This window comes from Solanum pennellii, chromosome 12 (assembly GCF_001406875.1).
Source record: "Solanum pennellii chromosome 12, SPENNV200".
Classification (NCBI taxonomy): Eukaryota; Viridiplantae; Streptophyta; class Magnoliopsida; order Solanales; family Solanaceae; genus Solanum; species Solanum pennellii.
Genome location: NC_028648.1, coordinates 48,538,565 through 48,564,808, shown reverse-complemented (window position 1 = coordinate 48,564,808; position 26,244 = coordinate 48,538,565). Strand labels below are relative to the sequence as shown.

Below are 26,244 nucleotides of genomic sequence, written 5' to 3'. Positions count from 1 at the left end.
TGACTAAAGCTTTGCCAAGAGGGAAGTTTGAAGATTGTTGCATGGTCGCCGGGATGGCGGTCTCCTCCACATAGTCGTGAGGGGGAGAATTGTTGGGTTATGGGTCTTTTTCCCTTCCTATGTGGATAAATAAAAGCCCAATTTGGACCAACCCATTTTTGCCCATAGGCCCATTCTTATGAGGCAAATATAAGCCTATTTAGGTCTTATTTTCATATACACAAAGAGTTTTTTCAGCAGCCAAAAAGAGAGAAAGAGAGCAGTTTTTGCAGTCAAAATTCAGCCCTAACAGCCAACTTCAAATTGCGATTCCCGCTTCGTTTCTTGTCCGATTGAGCTGATTTTTGGACAGCATATCATCTTCATCTCAATCTTTGATTAGGAACTGACAGAGTTGGATTTGGTGGCCTGCAGCTTCAGTTTTGCTGTCGTGAACAATAGCTGCGAAATTGGTGATTTTGCTCCTTTAATTCTCTAGATTTGGTGCAATCTTATTTTGTTGTTGCTCGTTGTTTGGCACTTGTTTTGTGACCAATTTTGGAGAACAATATTGTAACTCTTGGTGATTATAGTGGAGCTTTTGATCCCGTGGTTTTTTACTCTTCATATCGAAGGGTTTTCCACGTAAATCTTGGTGTCTTGTGTGATTGGTTTATTATTGCCTTGTTATATTTGTTTGGTTGAATTGCTTGCTGCCTTACTATCATATTGTTTGTGGTTGTTTGTCTTCTCTTGGTTCAAATCGAAAAGGGAAAGTATAGACTTGGGTATTCTTCCGCTGTTATCCTGTCAGGCATTCTTTGTTAGTGCCTTGTCTTTCCCAACACCGAGCAATGTAAATCGTGGCCTGGGCTATCAGAATGAAGAGAAACTGGGAGGGAAAGTGATACAGTGAGATAAGATAAAAATAGTGAGCAAGATCCAAGTCTTTAATGGTGAATTCTGAATCAAGGAATACCAAATCATTTCATGTAAGCAAAATATCATCAACATATACAACAAGAATAAAAGCTCCAAATTAATGTAGTCTTTTTAGAAAATAATGAGTTGCCTTTAAATTGGAGGCAGGGGCATAGCTACCCTTTGGCAAAGGTGTCCAATTGAACATCCTTCGTTAGAAGATTACATTGTATTTATAAGCAAAATAATAATTTAAATGGTTAAATAATACATTTTGGACACCCTTGAAAAACAATAAAAATTTTCTAGCTTAGTGGTTTACTAAGTTCTTTACAACGTGCAGTGCGCTGCTTCGATTCTCGTTAATTGACTTTAATTTTTTTCTTTTCATTAAAAATTTAAATAAAAATTAAAAATAATTACTCCCTCCGTTTCAAAAATAATGTCCTTATTTCCTTTTTAGTTTGTTCCAAAATGAATAGCCCCTTTCCTTTTTGACAATATTTTAGCTTTAACTTTCCACGTGGCATGTTTAAGACCACAAGATTAAAGGGCATTTTGTTACATTTAACATAACTTTAATTTAGAACCACAAGATTAAAAAATCTTCTTTCTTTTCTTAAACTCCGTTTCAAGTCAAATTAGGTCATCCTTTTTGAAACGGAGGGAGTATTTAATTTAAAGTTAATAAGCAAATCCTATTCGTTTCATTAAAAATTTAAATAAAATTTAAAAGTAATTATTTAATCTAAAGTTAATAAGCAAATCCTATTTATTTATTCCAATAAAGCTACTAAAAGTGAAAATACTTTATATAAATTTCTTTTAACATAACTCGTTTGATTCTATTCTTTATTTTTCATTTCTCGTTGTTGGTCATCAGAGGTTTGTGAAATCCTGAAGCATAAACGTGATTTCACTCTAAACTGAACTATCTCTTTCCTATCAGATAAACGTGAACATTAAAGCTAAATATTATGTAGTTTGATTTTAAAAATTTTGGTATATTTTAATTAAAAAGATTAATCATTAATGTTATGTAGTTTGATTTACAAAATTTAAGTACACCCACTCTTTAAATTATTTTTACGAGTTATGAAAGTTTTGAACACCTTTCGTAAAATTTCTGGCTACGCCACTTATTGGAGGGCTGTAGTAATCCTTGCTTACCACTTATGTGAGGCTTTTTTTTAAGGTAATGAGAGACTTGTTTAACTTGCAAAACAGTATTAGGAGCAGGAGATTGCATACCAGTATGTATTTGTACATAAACCTCCTCTTGTAGAGTTCCATATTAATATTACATTGGAAAATATCTCATCCCTTCTTAATTACAATTGCTAATAAACATCTCACAGTGGTCATTACGACCACTAGAGAAAAGTACCTTTCCTTTAAACATCATCAGTAATAACCAAATGAGCTTTATTAGAGGCGAATCTAGGATCTGAAGATAGGGAGCACCACTAAGAATGGCTCAAGGATAAGGCTAGGAGTGACTTAAGAATAAGGTTAGAGGAGCACCCTGCTAAGGCCTTCGAAAATTTTGAGGCACGAATAAATTTTAATAGTGAATTTTATTATTTTATTTCACTTTAAGCAATGTTGAACATTATAATTAAAAAATAAAAATAAAATAAAAGAAGTAGAATTCACTTTTTATCAAGAATATCCGGTTGACAAGGGCCTTGTTGAATATAATGTCTTCTCACTTCATCTCGTATTCTAGAGCTATAAATATCAACGTATATTCTTTCTCCAGAATATGATTTAAGTGATTGCAAATCAAACTCATCCATAAAACGCGAAAAATTGTCTCTAAAACTAGAAATAGGTTGAGATGAATTATGTTTCGTCAAAAATTTCAAATCACAAGAATCAACAACAAATCTCACAAAAAAATACGCTTATAGAGAAGAACTTGCCAATTTATGCGAGATAATGAGAGTGAACTTTAATTATACAATGAAAAATGCTTAAAATAGATTTTTAGAAGTGTTATATTTTCTTGAAAAGTCTTATATTTTATTTAGAACTAGATATAAAAATCATCTAGAAATTGAATCAAAATCAATACGTGTGCATGTTTGAAAGAGATTTTAATTCCACACATTCTTACTCACCTTTTGGCATGAAAAAAAGTGTAATGTAAAAGTTGTAAAATCTTCATATTTCAACTATTTAATTCAAAAATTGTTGACTTCTCTTCTACCTTTCATATATTTTAATAGTAGTTATTTTCAAAATTTCTTCTATTTTTTGGACTTTGTCTCCATTTTAGATAGCCACAAGATTCTATTTTAATCTAGTGTTCTAAAATCTCAAGTGCTTCCTAGAAAAATAATACACTACTTCTGTGTTTTTCGATAATTATACACCTCGTTTTCGTTTTCAATATGAATTTATTTGATTTGCATCAAAAAAACATTTAATTTAATGAATAACAATTCATTTTTTTCATACAATAAGATATACTACTCCCTTTGTATATTTTTATTTATCATATTACGTTTTTCGAAAATCAATTAAATTAGATTATATTAATTTGATATTTTAAACAAAAATATAGATATTCAAAAACTGTATAAAGAGTACTATACATAACAATTTTTGCATATCAATATGATGAAAAATACATCATAAAATATTAGTCAAAATTTTTATCCTTGCACTCTAAAGAAGGAAACCATGACAAATAAAAGTAGATGGAGGAAGCAGTAATAAACAAATCTACTTATCACTATAATTGATATACATTTATACAATGACCAATGACAGAGCAACATGTGTCACGTATAATGAATGATTGTCAATTGGATATTTCTAATCGAAATATATAATAAAATATAAGTAAATATGAAATGTAACCTTATAACGACATATATTGAATACTTTTTAAAAGATTCTGGAAAAAAGTAAGTATTCAGTTACACAACAATAACAATAACATATATCTAGTGTAATTTTCGCAAATAAACATTTAAGAATAATAATATCTATGCAATTATTATCATTATCTCATAAAAAAGAGAACGTTATTTTCGATAAACTGAGACAAGATTGCAGGTAGATAGAGGGACAATAACATGAGTAGATAGAGAATATGAAATGGCACGGTATCTGGCTGTTAAGCAATGAAAAATCAATAACCGTAATGATAACTGTTATTTGTAGTTTTGATGAGAAAACAAACTCAAGGACCTTGTACAGGGACCTCTTCCCAAGTGGATACATACACACAGACTGCCAGGCCGGAGAAAGTACAAAAGTTGCTGCATTGTCTCCAACAACAGCAGAAGTGGCGGGAAACCTCGGCCAATCACATGACCTGTAAACATGAATCTCAATAGACACAATCTTAGTTTTTGCAACTTGAAAAACATCTCAAGAACTCTTGCAAAGGCTGAGAAAAGAAAGTGAAGAAGTATTCCAAAGACCAACACAAATCAGAAAGAGCTGGAATCTTAGTTGTCTTAGGAGTATTTCTTCTGAACTGATATTGTTAATATGTTCCTAAATATATAAAGGACTTAGATCTTTTGGTTTATTGAAAATTCTAAGTTAGTTGAGTCTAACTGATTTAGTGGGCAACCTTGTGTGTTGCTTAATCAAATTCTAAGTCATCCGGAGAATGGTGATTTAGCGGGCAACCTGCGTATTGCTTAGTAAATCCTAAGTTGTCTAGGTGTGATACCTTAGTGGGCAGAGTGACTTCTGCTTAGGCTCTTCAAGCAATAGAGTTATTGCTTGGTTGTGAAATTAATAACTTTTTATCACGTTAGTGTAATCGGGTTTCACTTTTGCTTATGAAGATTGATATAAACGGTTGTAAATCTTGTGTGACAGGTCATGATTTTATTTCTTGAGTAAGGAGGTTTCCACGTAAACTGCTTGTGATGTTTTCAATCTTTAATTACTCTTTGTTCTTACTTCAAGTGTGTCAAGGGACTTGGTCCGTTAAGTGATAATGGACACATGTATTCTAACAATTGGTATCAATTCTCTCTAACTAGTTAACACAAAGAGAGTGGTTCCTGCATCAAAATGGATGCTCCACTTAACCTAGAAGAAGGTCAATCCTCAACTCGACCACCGCGATTCAATGTCCAGTTCTATAGCTGGTGGAAAACAAGAATGAACGACTAACTTGTGGCTGAAGACAGTGAGTTATGGGACATTGTGTTGGATGGACCTTCCATTCCAACTTCTTAAGTGAAGAAGGGTGAGATAACTAGAGTTGTTCCAAAGACTTGTCAACAATACAATGAAGCAGACAGAAAGAAGATTGAGGAAGGCTACAAGGCTAAGAAGCTGTTGGTCTGCGGTATAGGTGCTGAAGAATAAAATCGTATTTCTGCTTGTGAATCAGCAAAGAAGATTTTGGACTGTCTCAGGACTGCTCACGAAGGCACTGAGCAGGTGAAGGAATCAAAGGTGGACATGATTACTTCTTGATATGAAAATTTCAAAATGAAGGAAGGGGAAACTATCCACGACATGTACACTAAACTTTCCTCCATAACCAATGGGCTACAAAGTCTTAGAGAGACAATCAGTACTAGCAAGCAAGTCATGAAGGTTCTTAGAATTCTTCCTAAGTCATGGGAAAGTAAGTAAATGCTATCACTGAAGCCAAGGTTCTGAGGGTTCTGACGATGGATGCCGTTATTGGAAATCTTAAGACACATAAAATGAATAGAGGTCAAGTTTCTCAAAGAAGGAGGCTAAGAAAGACAAGTCTCTAGTACTCAAGTTTATTCCTGGAGAGAAGTCTAGTGAAGAAGATGATATGGCCTATCTTACCAAGAGATTTCAGAAGATCATAAGAAAAAATAGAGGATTCAAAATAGGAGGGAATCCTCCTCGAACTGCTACTGCTAGTGAGACTTGTCACAAATGTGGAAAGGCTGGGCACTTTATAAAGGATTGTCCGATGCTCAAAGCTAAAAACAAGAAGTATCAAAGGCCAAGAGGTAAAAAGGACAAACGAAGGGACCTGGTACCTGACAAAAGTGTCAGAAAAGTTGCATCTAACTATATAGTGAAGAAAGCTCTTGTTGCAAGAGGAGACTCTTCAAGCGAGTCAGGAGATTCAGATTGTCCTAAAGATGCATCCATGTGGTGATTCAACCTGAGGTCAATGTGTTCGATGGGATGCTTGCTCTCATGGCTAAGTCATATGATGAATATAAGGTAACTCTTCTTGACTTTAAGAAAAACTTGAATATTTACTCTATTAAAAGGTTGACAAAGTTAGCAACTATGTCTTAATTGATTAAGTTATAGAGCTAACTACTGAAAGGGACTCTATGAAAGAAGATCTTGACAGTCTTAGTGAAAATAGAGAAATGATGACTGTGAGAATGCCAGTCATTGAGGAACTACTGTTTTTTCTTGAATTTGAAAAACTAGAACTTAGAAACCAATTGACTTAATGATTATAAAATCTGGGAAAAGGAAAGGAGAGTTTACTAGCTTACAAGCTGAATTGGAAGAAAATTTAAAAACCGTTGAGACTCAACTTGCTCTAGCATTGGAAAGAAATAATCATTTAGAAGGTACCTGGTCTAGCTAAAAGAAGAACTCAACACTTCTCTTAAATGGACCAAATTCTCCAAATTACTCCCCAATATCACTAGTCAAAGCAATTACAACAAAAAGGGTCTATGCAGTTTGAACATTACCCCTCCCTACAATCCCCACTGTAAATATATGTATGCGTCGGATAATTTGTTATGTCTTCACTGTGGTAAACATGGACATTTTAAAAAGAAATGTGAGGCCTGGAAAGAGTCACGAGAAAACTTCTTGATCTATGCTAGGCAGAAAAGGGTACTAAAAAGGGGAAATGGTCCTGTACCTAAGCCATTGATCAAGAAAAGAATCAAATTGCCTTACTGGGCAAGGAACACTCTAATTACTCCTCTATCTGCTTACTGGGAACTCAAGTTAAAATGAGTTCCCAAGTCTAACAAGTGATATTTGTTTATGGAATGTGGATGCTCAAAGGACATGACTGTAAACACAAAAAACTTCCTCTTACTCAAGGCACTTCAAGGGGGAGGTGTCTCTTTTGGTGATGGAAAGAAGGGATATTTTCTGGGTGTTGGCTGAGTTGGCAAATCTATTGAAGAATCCATTGAAAATGTTTACCATGTGAGCGGATTAAAGTACAATCTTCTTAGTGTTACCCAGATCTGTGACAAGGGAAATGAAGTCAAGTTCACTTTAGAAAATTGTATTATGACCAACTTGTCTACCAAAAAGGTGGTTCTTACAGCTTGAAGACATAAAAAAATATATATGTGGCAGACCTAGAAACATCTCATGGAGACGATTTGACATGCCTGAGTACTCAAAGTGAAAATGCAGACTTGTGGCATCGGAGGTTAGGTTATGTCCGCTTGTCTTTGCTGAAAAAACTAGTTTCTAGGGACCTGGTCCGTCGTTTTCCAAAATTAAAGTTCAGTGAAAGCAAGGTTTGTGATGCATGTGTCAAAGGGAAACAGACAAGATCTTCATTTAAGTCAAAGAAGCAAGTGAGCTCATCAAGAATTCTTGAACTGTTACACATGGATCTGTGTGGAACCTTGAAAGTTCAATGTAGAAAGGAAATAAGTACATCTTGGTGATTGTTGATGATTACTCAAGGTTCACATGAACGTTGTTCCTAAAATTAAAATATAAGAAGATGTGCTCATTATTTTCTTCAGAATGATCCAAATAAAATTGAACTGCTTGATAGCTAGGATTAGGTCCGACCATGGAACTGAGTTTAAAAATGCAAAAATTGATATGTTTTGCACAGAAAATGGAATCAGTCATAACTTCTCAGCTCCTAAAACACCTCAACAAAACGGGGTGGTAGAAAGGAAGAACGTAACATTAGTGAATATTGTGACTATGCTCATTAAATCAAATCTACCTTAGAACTTCTGGGATAAGGCACTCAACACGGCGTGCTATGTGACCAACAGATGCTTGATCCGGTCGTTGCTGAACAAAATCCCCTTATGAATTACTCAACAACAAGAAACCTAAGTTGAGCTATATAAGGGATTTTGGGTGAAAATGTTTTGTTTTGAATAATGGAAAGGATGATCTTGGAAAGTTTGATCCCAGAAGTGATGAAGACATTTTTGTAGGATACTCATTGTCAAGCAAAGCCTACAGAGTATTCAACAAATGAACTCAATGCATTGAAGAAAGTGTTCATGTAATAATTGATGTAGATAGTAACCTGAGGAACCTGGAGTGAACGATGAAGATGATCCGAATGAACTGTTCCAAGCTTAGAAAAATGAAGGTAGCAGAATTGAAGCACTTGAAAATTTGAACTCTGATGATGCTGATCCAAGTTCATCCGGGAAGACAAAGGGAAATGACTAGTCTGGAGAAGGATCTGTAACTATATAAAACGTAAACCAAGAGGAAACTCATCTTTCGGAAGATGATTATTCAGAAGATGAAGAAGATTAGACGGATCAAATCCAACCCTTAAATTCTGTAATGCAAACCAGATCAAAAACAAGAAACCTGGTTGCATTATCAGCTTTCATCTCGACCATTGAGCCTAAGAATGTGAAAAAGGCTTTGAATGATGCTGACTGGGCTAATTCAATGCAAGATGAACTGAATCAGTTTGAGAGGAGCAACGTATGGTACATGGTCGCAAGACCTGCTGACAGAACCATAATAGGGACCCGGTGGGTGTTCAGAAACAAGCTTGATAAAAGTGGTGTCATCACGTGAAACAAGTCTAGGTTGGTTGTTCAAGTCTATGATCAGGTTGAGGGCATAGATTATGATGAGACATTTGCTCTTGTTGCTCGAATAGAGGCCATCAAAATTCTCATAGCCTTTGCAGCATTTATTCAAACTCTACCAAATGGATGTCAAAAGTGCCTTCCTGAATAAAGATTTGAAGGAAGAGGTGTATGTGAAACAACCACCAGGGTGCGAGGATGTTGAGCGACCAAATCATGTTTTCGAACTCAACAAGGCCCTGTATGGACTAAAATAAGCTCCTAGAGCTTGGTATGAGAGGTTGTCCAAATTCTTGCTAAAGAATGGGTTCAAAAGGGGCAAAATTGACAACACCTTGTTTCTAATGAAAAGGGAACAAGAAATTCTAATCATCCAAGTGTATGTGGATGATATAATTTTGGAGCTACTTCTGAATATCTTTCTGAAAAATTTGCTACTCTAATGGGAAATGAATTTGATATGAGCATGATGGGAGAGCTAACATTCTTCTTGGGGCTGCAAATTAAACAAACACCAGATGGTACCTCAACCAGTCAAGAAAAGTATACAAATGAGTTGTTGAAGAAGTTCAACATGGTAGATTCTAAACCTATAGAAACACCTATGGGGACTAACTCCAAACTGGGAGTAGATGAAGATGCTGAAGAAGTTCAACATGGTAGATTCTAAAACTATAAACACACCTATGGGGACTAACTCCAAACTGGGAGTAGATAAAGTTGATTATCCAGTGAATCAAACCATGCATAGAGGGATTGTTGGCTCGTTATTGTACTTAACTGCTAGCAGACCTGATATTGTCTTCAGCGTTGGAATGTGTGCTAGATTCCAAGCATGTCCCAGGGATTCACATCTGAAGGCTGCCAAAGGATACTAAGGTATCTAAAGAAAACATGGGACTTGGTCCTGTTCTACCCAGCAAGTGATTCTTTTGACCTAGTAGGTTTTGCAGATGCTGATTTTACAGGTTATCAAGTCGACAAGAAGAGTACTTCTGGCGTGGAACACTTTCTTCCATCCTCTCTCATCTCATGGGGAACCAAGAATCAAAATACGGTGGCTCTTTCAACAACTAAGGCTGAATATGTGGCTGATGCTTCGTACTGTGCACAACTTTTGTGGATCAAGCAACAACTTGAGGACTTTGGAGTTCATATACAGATCATTCCTCTTATGTGTGATAACACTAGTGCTGTCAGTATGGGGAAGAATCCAGTTCAATATAAGAGAACAAAGCATATTGATGTGAGACATCACATTTTTAGAGATAATGTTGAAAAGGGGAATATACTCTTGAAAGACTGTAGAACGAAGGATCAAATTGCAGACATCTTCACCAAAGCTCTTAGCAAGGACCAATTTGAGAGCAACAGGCTGAAGTTGGGAATGATGAACTTGAATTGACCCAATCCCATTCAAAAGCATTCAATTCTCTTGGTGGCTATGATTTGCAGGGATGATATCCTCGTTACTAGTAATACATTGTTTGAGTAAGATGAATTTCATACCTATTGCAGGTATATATTCATAAAAATTACAAACGCAAAGTACTGTCAGAACCATTCAGGAATGAGATCTCACTTATAGTATTGGACATGGTCCCTCTCAAGGTTAACATTCCCTACATTTACTTTAAACTCTTTTGAAGAGAGTCGTTAATATTGCCAAGTTACACTCATCCATCATTCTGACCATTGTCCCATCATTTGAATCCAAGCAACGAGCCTAATCAAAGGGACCTAACACACCCCTTCAGTTTTTTTTATACAATTTTTCTTTTGCCTCATCTCTCATCTTCTCAAACTTTCCTCTTAAGATCTTCTAAGAAAATCCTAAATCTCTCTCTCTTCTTCGTACCTTCTCTCTTACTGACTCACTTCTTCCTTCCAAACTAAGATGTCTCAATCTTCATCATCTTCAAAGAAGATGCTTGATACTTTGAACGAAATTGACCCTGTGTCCTACTACACATCCTCATCCGCCGTATCTCCTTCTAAAATATTGACTGTATCTCCATCCAACATTGTTCAAGACAACCCTCTAAATCCCATGTCCCCTTTTGACCAAAATAAACCAGTACCTTCTCCTCAACCTGGTCCTCAGTTTGATGTGTTGTCCGATCATTTATTTGAGGGATATCTCCTAGAAAGCAAAACCTCTAAATCTAACATTCTGGCTACTAGTGAGAGTCTGGTTATTGAGAGTTTGATATTGATGAGGGAAGAAGCCTTACATGAAGGAGATGATCATTTTGTTGAAGAAGATATGGGAGGAACTCAACCATTTTTGATAAAACTCCAGAGTTTGGTAGGTATCCCTCTTCTGAGTCTACTGACACAGATGAAGATGATCATCCTATTCAATGGTTGTTGCAAAAGAGAGAGGTCCCTATTTCTGAAAAAGGGAAAGAAAAGGTTGTTGAAGAGGAATCTAAAAGGAGACCTTTTACTAGGTCCGATTCTAGGAAGTTGATGGGTGATGCTATGAAAACAAATGAGGCCTCCACTGCTGACAACAGAAAGAAAAGGACTTTCAAAGTCTCTCAGTTTCAAATGCCTTGTTCTGATGGCGTGGAGGTCTCTGGTGAAGAATCTGGAGAGGAACTTGTGAGAGAAGTATCAGATGGAAGAAAAGAACATCAAAAGAAGAAAGGTCATAAAGGTAAAACTAAAAGCACATCTAAATCATATGTGATCAAAAAGGTGGATAGTAAAAAGGGAAACAGAAAGGCTCTACAGCAAAAAAGGGGGTCATAAAAAAGGAAGAGAGAAACCCCTGAGGTTGAACCAGAAATCCTTAATCAGGGACCTGGTTCCCAGGTGAATCTGGACGATAAAGGTACCAACAAGCAAACAATCATTGACAACCTGTGTGTCCAAAGGGTCTTGGGTGGCAGAGTATTTGATATGGACATCATACAGAAGCTAGGAATGGATTCTTTGCATGACATTGTAGTCACTCAGTCATGACTACACTTGTTTGACACTAAGCACCCTTTTCTTCATGAAGAAGAAGTCCGTGAATTTTATTATGACATTGAGTTCAGTGAGGATGGTAGTATCAACTCCAGAGTGGGAAATGTAAGCATACATTTGGATGAAGGTCTTCTTGGAACCATTTTGGAAGTACCTAGAGAAAGGATCAGATCGGTTGTTGGAAAAACTTTTCTGCCACCTCAACTTACTTATTCATCATAGAATTCTTGTGCAAATTTGAACCACTGGATCTCCCTGCACTTATGCTTGAACATATGTACAAGACTGTGATCGAATGAAAAGGCAAGCATTGAATGGGATATGGATATCTTTTGACAAAATTGTTTCAGGACCTGAACATTCCGCTAGGGGCAGGAAAAGTGCGGACTGTTAAGCAATCATTCACTGAGACCACTCTAGTAGAATTTGACTGCATCGAAGGGAATGTAAATCAAAAGAGCAAGGTGTCTCAGATAATAGCAGAGCAGCACCAAGTGAAACATGAATTGGAGGAAATGACTGTGTGAGTGAGCAGGAAAGATGCTGAAATTGCAATACTCAAAGCTGAGTTGCTCAATGTGCAGACTGACACACATGTACCTCTGTAGTTCAAGTGCTGCGTAAGCAGAATGTGGAACTGAGGGCTAAGATTGCTGCATTTCAGGAAAAGGCAATCAATGACAATGATGAAGCCAATGGTCAACTTACCCTCATCATTCAGTCTCTCTCCCATCAGCCTCCCCTCTCTTAGTTCCTCTTATACTTGTCCTTCTGTCTTTCTTTTGTGTGGCGAATGTCAAGGTTCTCTGATTCAGTTTAATCTTAATGTATTGAATGCTCCTTTTGTGCAATGAAACTGATTCCTATTTGTTCTATCTAATAGCTATTGTCTAATGTTTTTTTTGTTTGTTATGTTATGATCTTGCCCAACTGTATTACCTGTTTTGCTGGTTTACTACACTTCCTTTTTATGATTTCAAAAGGGAGAAATAATTGGTTCTTAGGATGGGTGTGCTTAGGTTCAGGGAGAACTGAAGTCAGGGGGAACTGAAATCGCTATGTGGTTGTACTGAAGTTGAACTTGTTATGTGACTGTGAGAGTCAAGGGAAAGGACTGAAGGTTTTGTGTGTATAGTTTGTCATCATCAAAAAGGGGGAAAATGTTATTTGTAGTTTGATGAGATAACAAAATCAAGGACCTCGTACTGGGACCTGTTCTCAAGTGTATACATATACATAGACTGCCAGGCTAGAGAAAGTACAAAAGTTGGTTCACAGTCTCCAACAGCAGCAGAAGTGCTAAAAAACTCGGCCAATAGCATGGACTCAAAGACTGTAACTATTCTACATAAACATGAAGCTCAATAGTTATAATCTTAGTTTTTGCAACTTGAAAAACATCTCAAGAACTCTTGCAAAGGCTGAGAAAAGAAAGTGAAGAAACATTCCAAAGATCAACTCAAATCAGACAGAGCTGGAATCTTAGTTGTCTTAGCAGCATTTCTTCTGAACTCATATTGTAAATCTGTTCCTAAATATATAAAGGACTCAAATCTTTTGGTTTATCGAAAATTCTAAGTTACTTGAGTCTACTGATTTAGTGGGCAACATGTGTATTTCTTAGTCAAATTCTAAGTCATCCGGAGAGTGGTGATTTAGTGGGCAACCTGCGTGTTGCCTAGTGAATCCTAAGTTGTCTAGGCGTGATAACGTAATGGGCAGAGTGACTTCTTCTTAGTCTCTTCAAGCAATAATGTTATTACTTGTTTGTGAGATTAATAGCTTTTTCTCACGTTGGTGTAATCGGGTTTCACTTTTGCTTGTGAAGATTAGTGAAAACAGTTATAAATCCTGTGTGACAGGTCGTGGTTTTACTTCCTTGAGCAAGGAGGTTTTCACATAAAATGCTTGTGATGTTTTCTGTCTTTACTTACTCTTCGTTCTTACTTCAAGTGTGTCAAGGGACCTGATCCACTGACTAATAGTGGACACACGTATTCTAACAATAACACACCTAATTTGTTAGTAATCTTATCAATGAACATTTAAGTGTCAAGTTTCCTAATTAGTTTTCTATAAATATATATTTTTTCAACTTTGATTTCGATTTCAAATACTCGTAACTTTATATCGAACGTTTTCATACATTTAAAATTTTAATATATTAAATTTTCATTATACGTAAAATTTAAAATAAATATCAAATCAGTGAAATTTATTATATCAAACCTTATCATATACAAAATATGAAGGCCAATTTGATGGAGTTTTTAGTGAAGGAACTAAAAGGGGGATTAATAATTGTTAGCAAAATAATTGGTGGATAATTAAAGAGGAAGGTGGATGAGTTATAGATATATTTACATTGAATTTAAGTTTTGTGCGGCATCAGTGTACAAAATGTTCTACACCCTCGGTTAGATTTAACCATACTAACATAGTTTAATAAAATAACCATAATTAATTTAAAAGAAAAAAGAAAATCAACAATTTACCTAAAAAAGGACATCAACAAGATAGTTGAATGATACTTGGATTCTAAAGAAAATTATTTCCATAATTAAATTATTTTTTCAAATTTAATTACAATTTATGTTTGAGTTATGTTTTTTGTAGGTTTTTCTCATGCTCAAGTAAGCACTGCAGATCTATTGACAATGTTACTAGTATTTCATTAATAATTTAATTTTAGGTATACTTTTGATGTGATTTATGTGTATTGTGTCTCATTTTGTTTGCATAATCAATTCTTTAATAGGATTCACTGCTTACAACTCATTGAATATTTCCTTCAATTTCCTTTCTTGATTCTTTTAGATCATAGGTCATGATATTTCCAATAGTTCATCCATAATCATAATTTCCAGGTCATGTACTTCAATAATTGTTTCACTTTTACTTTTCCATGATTCAAGAACACTAAGAAGTTTCCTGACAACCTTTCCAATGATGATCACCTCTCCAAAGTGAATGAGTAGATTTCATTAATGATGGAAGTGAATGCGGTCTGCATGTCTTGAATTGTCTCTCCTTCCATCATTTTAAACAACTCATACTGCCCATTCAGCTTATCAAATTTAGATTTCTTGACTTGACTTGTTCCCTCATGAGTTGTTTGCAATGTGTCTTGTATCACCTTTTCATCTGGACATGCTAAAATTCTATTATACTCATCTAGACATATACTGTAGATCAAGATTTTCTTCGCTTTTTACATATTTCTGAATTGTCAAACTTGTAAGTAGTATCGCATTCCTTTCTCTCCTTGGGCAGTTTAGTTGTCCCAACTGTTTCATTCTTCATAGGAATATACAGTAGGATTTGACACTCCAAAGATTTAGATTTTCTCCTATCATATGATTCATCATCATGTCCGTTCACCATTCCTAATACTTTCCACTAAACACATGCTATTATGAGGGAAAATAATTTCGTCATTTATAAATCATATTTCGTCATTAAAAATCTCGTGAGACGAAAAATAATTCGTCAATCAGTGGTCACTAAATGTGTGTCTTTGAAAGTGTACAAAGACGATTTAGTGCTTGATCGCTAAAAGTATTATATTAACTATAAAAAGAAAAATCGTCCGCAAATGCTTAAACATTTGTAAAATTTTTATTTGTCATGAAATTATGTTTTTTTTTTGTAGTTAATAGTATGTTTTGTAACTAAAAATGTTATCACTACCGACAAATTATATTGTCGCTAATTATTTTACTTCTATCAAAGACGACATGAATTGTCTCTAAAGTTATATGTATTTCATAGTTGAACAAAATCTAATTTCGTCACTAATGACTATATTTTAAATGTACAAAAAAATATTTTGTTCTTAAGTCTATTTAATAGGGAAAATTTTATATTTCCTTGTTATTCGCCCCCCTCCCGTCTCAATATTATTATCCTCTCCCTAGGAGCCCTCACATTATGCTTTCTTGTGGACTCGAACTCGTAACCTTAAAGTTGGAAGTGAGGAGTTCTTACCGTCTGATCAAATCTCTCTTATATCACATTTTTATTTTATTTTTAACTTCATTCACTTCTGTTACATTTAATTTCGATAGATATAATATATTATATGATTATTAATATACATAAACAAATGCATGAAATTTTCCACCTACAATTCATTCAAATGTAAATTATGTTTTAAATCAAAATATATTTTTTTTAAAAATATCTTTCAATATATTCAGTACAATTCTGTCATTTATTTATTTATTCTGATAAATGTTAAACATTATTTAGTACAATTATAAATCTATATAAAATTAAATTTTTGACTTTATTTAAAAATAATGAATAATCGATTCAATTTGATCTGTAAATCAATTATTTTAAAAAAAACATCGATACTCATAACTATAGTACTTCATCATAATATATTTTGAAATCCTAGTTGATCATTTCTTTCAATTGTTCTTTCATTTTTTTTAGTTTATTTAAATTTTCACACTTGTGGAAAAAGTTAAAAGAAATTCATGAAAATTTTTGACCTTTGCAAAGTCTATATTTGTTAGTCGATGTTATCTATTTGCTGCTATCTAAAAATAATTACATTTCCACAGATGTTATCTCTGTATAGTTGCTTTACCTACGTCTGTGGAATTACTATTAAATATGTAATTATTTTTAGATAGCAGCAAATACATTGACTTAGTCTTTGAAGTTCACCGATCAGAAATCAATAGACACACAAATATTACGCCACGACTTGAGAAATTATTTTTTCTATCATCTTTATCGATGAATGTGTACGAAATACAAAAAAGTGTTAAACCAACAAATATTAGAAATTTAGTGGTAGAACCATACACAACTCACGGTACTTATAACCTAGATTGTAGTTTTCAAATGATACATTTTATAATCTCGTAATTTAAGAAAATTGATTAATTGATTTTTTTTTTTAAAAAAATCGATTGAATTTGTTGGTTTTAATTGTTTCTTTAGCCAATTGACGAATGGACTTGTTCTATTTCTTATAAAGCAGTTATATTATTCTTTTTGTAAGTTGTCACTTGTGATTATGAACAATTGTAGCCAAAAAAATTTAGTTTACCTATGAATTTTTTTCATAGCAAATAGTTGAAATATTCACTATACAAATTTTAAGTTGTCGCTAGTTAACACCTTACATATTTGTGACAATTTTTTTTTGTCACTAAAACACATATTGATTAGAGATAATAAAATTTTTGTCACCAATTATTTATATTATTAGTGAAGAAAATACATGTAATAATTAAATCTAATTTTTATAGATAAAATTTATAATATTTAACTATGAACTATAATTTGTCGATATTATAACAAAATATTTTTTTAGATGAAATTTTTTGTGTAAAAAATTAATAATTTTTATGACAAAAAGTAATTTATCATGAATTAGATACATTATTAGTGATAAAATAATGTGTCACCGATAGCTCTAAATTTTAATACTACTTAACAAATAATGCTAATTAATTTTTTTGGTGGAAAACTTTAGTTTACAAAACTCTGCTGCGAATTTTGATGTTACGTCACTAAAAGTACGTGTCTCATATATTTAAGCACGAAAAATAATTTTTTCACTAAAAGCGAATAATTACTGACGAATTTTATGTCGTAGCTAATAATTTCGTGGCTATATGTCATATTTGTTGTAGTGAGTGATGGTGTTGTCTGTGACACTCCTTCTTATGCAGTAAGTGGTGCAACCATTAACCTTTTTCAAGGTTTGGACCTATTAAATGAAAAGACCTACTTTGATACCAATCGAAGAAATTGCAACACCCTAACGAATACAAGAACCAGGTTCTTGTAGTAATAGCGCTATTATGACGTAATAGAACATAAGACAAGATGATTTATCGCAAAAAGCCTCCTTGCTCAAGGAAAGAAAAACTACGACCTATAATATGTAGGAGTTCAGCAACTTTTCACAAAACTTCAAAGAGAAATTTTTTATTACAATTCAATAATCAAATGAGCTAATTCTAGTACCTCAACTCCAACGATTAACTATAATTGCTAACTCTACTCTCCAAGAAGTGAAACTAACTTATTTTTAAGCCTCACAAGTCCACTTTTACACTTGGAAGTATTATCACTCAATAATGATTTTAAGTTTAAACAAACTACAATTTAGCTTTAGAAAGAAAATCTAACTCTAGTTCTTTTTGTTCTGCTCACCTCGTTTTCTTATAGGAGTACATGAAACCCTAGATGTGTCATCATATCATTCGGTAAACATCATATATAATGGACAAACTACCATCTAATACTATAGCGAGTTGAATGATTGAATGAGTATATATTTACTCTCTGTCCAAATTGATTTGGTACACTCTTTTTTTAGTCAATACCAAACTTATGACATATTTCTTTATTTAATAATAATATAATCTTAGAATGTTCATTTTTATCTTAATGATATAATTTATAATCACACAAATATCTATAACTTGTTTTAAATCACAAGTTTAATTGAAAATTTTCTTCTCTTATATTTTGTCTCAAGTCAAATAATATCATATCAATAAAGACAGAGGAATAATGTTTTATCATTTCAATGGATTTTTAAGAAAGAAATTAAAAAATAATTAACTAGAAAATATACTGCAATGTGGTCAAAGAGAGTCATTATTTTTTTTCTTGAACTTTACACTAATTTAATAAGAAGAAAAACAGTAAAGAGATTAATAAACTAGCTTAGAATATTTCTCTCTGCAAATATCTTAACAAACTAATTACTACTAATAAATTAAAAAAAAAAGACTAGCTAATAAACTTTAAGTAGGAATTATTGAAAAAATAGAGTTACTACAGTTGAAAACATAATTCTAACAACCTCTAAGAGTCACTATTGCAATAGTACTTTGAATGTGAAACTCTTGAAGTATCCTTATTATTTTCACTTCAGTAGGTACTAGCATTACAAATTATACAATGATATAAAATTCTTGACATAGCAAGAAAAACCAAACAGCCCAACAATCTAATAAAGTGATGACAAATATTATAACAAGAAACTGTGAGTCCACAATAGACAAGATACTTATGTTGCTCAGACTCATAAAAAATATCTGCATGTCAGATTCTCCTGAAGAAAAGTGAAGAGTCTATGCAAGCAAGTATTTTACTACTAATTATCTATACGGAGGCTTTTGAATGAATCAAAAAATTGTGGTATATGATATATGAATCATGGATAACCGTAAGGTCCAGGACCATACGGTCTGTAGCCATTGTAGCCGTATGCTCTTTCTCTGTAACTGTTATTGGTAAGAGCACAACAGCCAATAGAGTAAATAATGGAGAGAATAATGAAGATGATTAGGCTTATAAGAGAGGTATGCGCGGAAGATTCTTTGATGCTGTCAAAGGTAGATTTCTTGCATGCATTGCAGTTGTAGCACATGAGGTTTGGTTCGTTGCTCCATGCCTTGCAGTCAGCATCTCCATCTACTGCCCCTCCTTTCGGCACTATCCAAGTCGATGCATTTTGGAACTGGAAGTGGCAATACGCCGGTGGTATGCAACAACCAGACTGAACAAACAGTGACATGAGTGATTGTGTAAATATTACTCCATTAATTTTGACTTAATTTTAGCACACTTCACCTCAACATTTTTCAGAAAGTATATCATATAGTCATGAAACTGAGGATAACTGTTTTTAGTAATTCATTCAATTTTTTTAATTAATGTATAACTTAAAAGTCACTCATATTTTTTACTTCGCAATAACTCGGGATTTAATCCCATAGAGTTAATCACCCAATCTATTAAAGTTATTATATTCTCTTTCTGCGTATTTTGCAATATTTGGTTGGATGACTTTCTTAGTGAAATACTAATAGTTCATGACTCTTGAATTATAAAACAAAGTTGAGTTATTTTCTAAGAGTACTGTTAATTCATAAAAAACCAACCGGTACGTAACAATTAGATAAAATAAATAGCAAACCTGAATCTTGAGGAGCTTAGTTTTGTAATAATCCTCAGTTCTGTCTGCTGGAATGTATTTACACATTTTAGCATCAATCATACAACTCTTAATCTTATCCCATTGTTTTTCATCAGGCACAACATTTTTCATCCATTGTGAATATTCTTGAAACTTATCTTCCCAGTCACTTTTTTCATGGTCAGATTTTCCATGGCTTTTATTTTCCAAATGTGACAATGTGAAAAACAGGCTGAACAAAGAATAAATAATCATCCCTGTAATGATGCAGAACAACATGAACAAATATATCCACAACAAAAATGATACGTGGCACGCTGCCCCTACAATTCCCATCAAAGAAATTATCAAAAGGACTACCCCTAATATCATCATAGGTTGTTGAACAACTTTCTGGCACGTAGTCTGGTTCGTGTTATTACCAAACGACATGGACATCAATATCAACATTGCTGCAGCCACCAATGTGATAAAATTAAGCAATGTGATGAAACAATTGCTACAACGAAACATTTTTGTGACGTATGTTTTTTTTTTTTTTTGTGTGTTAGAAAAGGAGAAATAAGTATGTTATAATAGATCAGACCTCTAGTGGGTCAACAGAATTAAGTAAAACCCCCAGAAATCTGATCACAATTTCTTTTTCATGTATGTTTGGTGAATATGAGGAATATTGAATGATGAGGAAGAGAGTGGTTGATGGGGGATGGAAGAGAGAAATGGACGCCAAAGAGGAGGTTTACTTACCTCTCATATTGTACCACTATATGTATGGACAACAAAAAAAAAGCAAACACCTGGTATTTTATTTTTAATTCGATATTACTATTCATATAATCAATTATGGGTATATAACATAACTTTTAAATGGTTACGTTCACATGAAAGTTATATTTTATCTTTGATGAATTATATACGTTTTACGTAGAAACCCTCTTGCTCAAGAGAGGAGAAAATCACGACATGTACATCTCACAGGATTTTCACACAACTCCATTAACTTCAATGAATCAAGATTCAAATTACACAACCCTCGCAATCTAGGAATGAAACACTTAATCCCTCCCCTCATAAAACTAAGCAATATATACCTCTATTGCCCACTATATATACCAACTACTCAGTCGATATAGAATTTAAGACCCCGACATAGCTAACTCTTGCTATACTCAGATTGAAACAACAAAAAAAAAAAAAACTTGAGATGATCTGATTCCTTTATAACACAGGAACAAATCTTAGACTGAATAAGCACTCAATAATATTCTCAAATAATCATATATTATTATAAGTGGGAAGAAAATTTAGCAAAAGTTGAATTACTATTTTACCCCTGTACTAAATCATAATCAAAGTAACTAAATATTATTAAATAAATTGCTAATTATTTTATAGTCTTAACTTAATTACTCTTAATTTTTAAATTTGAAAAGTCTTACCCCTATCCTTACATTGAAATTGTAAAAATCATCTAATTGGTTATTAGTAAAATATTAGTATATAAAGTATATAATAAAGTTTAATTATCTTAAAGACACGTTTTCCTGTTATTTTTTTTTTTAAAATAGTTTAAATTTTTTGAAGTTTATCTCTTAGCCTATTTATAAATTAATTAATTGTTAATTTGTTTACATGTGTTGATTTATGTTTCCTCAATTCTTATTTGATGCTCTAATAGGTGAGAAAATTATTTTAATGAGAAATTAATTTTTTTGTAATTTGTTCAATTTCTTGGAGTTACTTTTTAATATTAAATATAAAACTTTTAATTTATAGTATCTTAATTACAATGTATAATTATTAGTTTCAGCCTTCAGTAATTCTATCATATAATAATGAAGACATATTTAAATAATGCAACTGAAAAGGCATAACAGACAAGGGAAACAAAGAGTCTCATTTACTATAATATATTGTGTGTATTCTATGTTAATCATTCAAAAATCTAATCTACCATCTTCCTAATTTCATATGTTCATCGGAGATACTCCAGTAAGTATGTATTATTTCTTTTCTTTTTGTTTCATCTTTGCATATTTTAATTTTGTAGGTACAAAGAAAAATACATAGATGAACATTCTGAAAACTCTTATGATTTCTTTGATATGCTTTTCTTTTTCGATAGCAGAATGATGGTATCAGAACCTTCGATTATAAGAGTGCCCTGCTAGACTTAAAAAATAAGTTATTAGTGTAATTTTGTACATGGCCAGATTATAGAAATCATTCTCTTAATACTTATTTAGTTTGGTTCAATATTTTTATAATTTTCTTAAATTCTTTTTTGAGTTTGGAGAAATAACTATTGATAGAGTATAAATTGGTACTAATGCGACGTGTTGAAAAAGATTATAGATGTCTTCGATTATATTCACATTCAGTAGTCTACAACCTATATATATTAAGCTATACCAAGAAAATATTTATGACATATTTGTACTTAGTCTGGTAGATGATTTTATTTTTTTTGATGATATAACATATACTCGTATTATTATAAGTGGAAAACTCTTAACTTAAAAGTTGAATTACAATTTTGCCCTTATTTCATCCCTAAACTAAATTAAATATTAATATATAATTAATTTAATATTAAATAATCATATTTAAATACATGCATCTAGACACAATTTGTGTACTTACTAATATGGGGCGTAATGAGAGATTATTAAGAATAAGTCATATAGATATATTCATATTATTAGATGTTATAATAATATAATTATTTTTTCATATTTCTTGCTTGATGGTCAATGTACTATTCGATTATTATGAATTTTATTTAATAAATAAAATANTAATATTAAATAATCATATTTAAATACATGCATCTAGACACAATTTGTGTACTTACTAATATGGGGCGTAATGAGAGATTATTAAGAATAAGTCATATAGATATATTCATATTATTAGATGTTATAATAATATAATTATTTTTTCATATTTCTTGCTTGATGGTCAATGTACTATTCGATTATTATTTTATTTAATAAATAAAATATAAATTGGTAAAACTAATATTTCTAATTTCAACATTATATAATAATTTAACTTTATAATAATTGTATGAGGCAAACGTGCAACGCACGTTTCGGAAACTAGTTAACAATAAAGACGGAACATAACTCTATCATGTGCCTTGTTGAATGTGAGAAAATATTCCTTGGAGAGTATGGATTTTTCTCTGTAATCCTTCTAATGCAAAATCTAGGTTATGTCACTTGTCACAATGACTGATATAGGATGTGTGAGTAACAAGGTACAACACAATTCGCTTAGAGTACTTATCCCATGTAGAGACGCACCAACCGCTAAAGTTGTGGCAGTGGTTGTTGCTGATTTATACAACTGTCCTTTTCACATAACTGAACTCTCAGTCTCTCAAGCGATTGGACTCCATATTATATGCTACAATTTTGTTAAATCATCAAAACTTCATAATAAATTTAGAATAACATCGCCCCCTCCCCTTATGATGACAAATTATATTCAACATGTTCCCCTAAGGTTGTCAAATGGGCAGGTTGAGTTGAAATTGAATTATCAAAATGGGTTGAATACAAATCGGGTTGGGTCTTGATCCGCCCAAGTTTACTTTGGGCTCAAATGGACTCAAAAATGGGTTGGGTCTTGAACCGTCCAATTTGACCCGATTAATCTCAATAATTTTATATATTGAGATTTAACTTTTATAATCACAATTTGAATTTCAGCTTCAATTCTTTTTTTAAAAAGTAACAAACGTATTTAAACGGGTTGAAATTGAAGATTGAATTTGGCTCAATTGAGAATTCTCTTCAAATGGGTTAATCTTGAATAGGTTGAGATTGAACCCAATTCAAGTTATCTTGAGCCCAACCCTTAAAATTTTGGGCGGGTTACCGATGTTTGAGTTCATTTTTGACACCCCTACTATTCCTCTATCAACATGGCAAAATGTCCAAGTCTCATGTAGAACTTGACAGATCTCATTCTCTTTAACACCACAGTATACCCCTATTTGACATCATAAAAAATAATGTAGTAAAACAAGTAAAGCAAATATGCAGTTCAGATAAATTCATGGTCATATGGGAAATACCGAGTGATTTACTAATGCATAAAAAGAGATAAGAGAGGTCAGTAGACATAAGGCGAAACCATTAAATTAAAATAGAATATTAACTTTCAAAATATTGCATGAAAATTAAAAGAACTGGAACAGTGCCAACTGAAATGATCAACAAAAAGCAAGGAGGGAGAAGCAGAGGAGTTCAGGTGGAAGGAGGCTTAGGAGTGAGGCATTGAAGAAATAGGGTCATTCGAACATCCGCCTCAACATGAGATTTCAGTAACATATCTTTTCACTTAGTAACTTGAACATTCAAACTCACATTTTTAATTTTCAAATCAGCTAGTTCATCTGCTCATGGTATGTTGTGAACCAAGCTGACTCCCTAAGGCCTATGGGCTATTAGAGGCTTTTATTTGTTTTATTTGGGATGCAAGCCCAATAACCATTTGTTAAGAAGGATTAGAAGTTAGAAGCGGTTATGAAAATTATGTGGAAGTTTTGACTTTCAGTTACCTCTCATCTCCTTTCTCTGTTCTAGTACCTTCTTCACTGTTAATCTATATGTAATTAGTATATTATTACTTTATTATGCTTATTATACGTTGTAATTTGCATCCAGTGAATATAATATATCAGTATTTGTGTTGGGAATCAAGTTTGTTTCATTGGTTCTTTCATCCAGAGGCCTTTGATGGAGGACCATATATATCGAACAATAGAAGATTCAATTAATGTCATGAAGGATACTTGGTCGAAGGATCTCGCGGATATTCCTTCACTTTTACAACAGCTGGTTGGAAACCTTCCAACAAGTAAACAAAGTCTGGTGGAATTTCAACGATTTTGTGTTCAGAATCAAGAGTTATGGATTTCTCAGGCTGATCGCTACTTTGAGTTCTATGAGATTACAGAAAACCACAAGTTATATCTCGCCTCGTGCTATCTCGACGGGGCAGCGTTGACGTGGTTCCAATGGCTTTTCCTGAACAAACAATTGGTAGATTGGAAACATTTCGCTGCGAAAATGTTAATTCGTTTCCGCAAACAACATCTCAAATCATAGGAAGGTCCTTTCGTCAATCTCTGGCAGGTACCCATTGTGTGTGACTGAGTACCCAAGTCCTTGTGAGGCTATTTCGCCAGGTTTTAGTGATCCAGATATACTTTCATTGTGTCCTGAACATGCATCCACAAAGGAGCAATATATCCAATTCGTTGTTGCCTCCGAATTTTGATGAGAAATCTGAATACTCGACCAATATTGATGTGCACAAGATGTTTGACAAAATGTTAAATAACTGCCCCAAGGTATTCAACTTGGCACCATTAGATGATCAAATTGAAATGTCAAATGAAAATGATATGACATCAGTGAAATCCGGACAGCTGCGTGGAAATCCCCAAAGAGATATGTTACATCAATTTTTTTGGATTCTGACTGTCCGAAACAACAAATTGAATTTGCATCCTTGGAGGACATGTATCTTCTTGAATTTTTCTCGAAGCATGAGACTAATTCCGTACTTTTGTTGGGATCTATTGACACGTTTTGCTTCATCCTATATGTTAATTATATGACTCAAGTGTGGGATCCAGGACGATGATGTTGTATGCATTTTTCCATTTTGCTTTCTAATATTCCAGGGACAGTTGTTGCTTATTTGCAATTTAGTTACAATTACACCCATTTGGAAATAAACACTCGGAATAAGGATTGGGAGAAGAACTCCAGGGGACTATTTGCTTTCCGTTCTCAATGCATGAATTTGAAATTGATACAAGTTTGGAGAGCATAAGAATGACTGATACGCTCAAACTTACTTCTCAAATAAGAAGTAAAGCGGTCGTATCAAGTAAAGAACCCAACAAATGAGGTTGGAATCGTTCCCACGAGAAAAATAGTTCAGACTTTATTTCAATCTATTATTACTATTATATAGTCAATTATTTCCTTGGAAAACAAAGACAATAAAAGGGGGGTTTTTATTTCTTAAAGAATGAAAATAACTAGCTAAAGTAAAGGAGACAACTAACAGATTCAAATGTTGGAGTATAATCAATTAATAAAAGTAACTAAGGTTTACGTGTTCCCCACAGGTTCCTAACTTGATAATTCTAACTATAACAATTCTTTCCTAGTATCTTGCATGGAAAGTTATAAGTTATGTATTTCTAAATCCTTGGTCCGGCATCTAGAAAATTTCACTCCGCACCTTGGTCCGGCAACGTGTGTTGCTATACTAACCCTTACCTTTACCTCATATTAAGCATTGTATTCGATATTTGACTAAGTTATTACCTCGTACCAATCAATACTAGCCTATTAGATAGTATACACTAAATATATTTTGATAATTCTTTTCCTATTATCTATCTCCTTGGTCCGGCAAGTAGCATTAAGGCGAGTTCTAACGTTGGCCATCCGTTAAAAAGACTTCTAAGCGAAAGAATTATCAATACATGCAAGACACTATTCTAGAATTATTATTTTATTTAGATTTTACCTTATTATTAACCCATGGTTCCCACAACCCTAGTTATAGAGTTTAGTTACCCATAGTCATAATCACAATATTTATATATATAAT

The 26,244-nt window shown here is 33.1% G+C and overlaps 1 protein-coding gene across 1 annotated transcript; it reads right to left on the bottom strand.

Moving 5' to 3' along the window:
* Positions 1 to 18,412: 18,412 nt before the first annotated feature.
* Positions 18,413 to 20,252, bottom strand: LOC107006849 (tetraspanin-7-like). Its single transcript, XM_015205363.2, has 2 exons — positions 19,600 to 20,252; positions 18,413 to 19,179 (listed from the first exon to the last, which is right to left on the bottom strand). Exons 1-2 carry the CDS (start codon positions 20,110 to 20,112, stop codon positions 18,835 to 18,837), a joined length of 858 nt encoding a protein of 285 aa, XP_015060849.1. The 5' UTR covers positions 20,113 to 20,252; the 3' UTR covers positions 18,413 to 18,834.
* Positions 20,253 to 26,244: the final 5,992 nt, after the last annotated feature.

What these genes read in the sequence shown, in the direction of transcription:
- LOC107006849 (XM_015205363.2), bottom strand. Translation starts at nt 20,112, where the DNA reads ATGTTTCGTTGTAGCAATTGTTTCATCACATTGCTTAATTTTATCACA. An exon ending in CTAAGCTCCTCAAGATTCAG is followed by an intron (nt 19,180 to 19,599) that starts GTTTGCTATTTA and finishes CTGTTTGTTCAG; the next exon opens with TCTGGTTGTTGCATACCACC.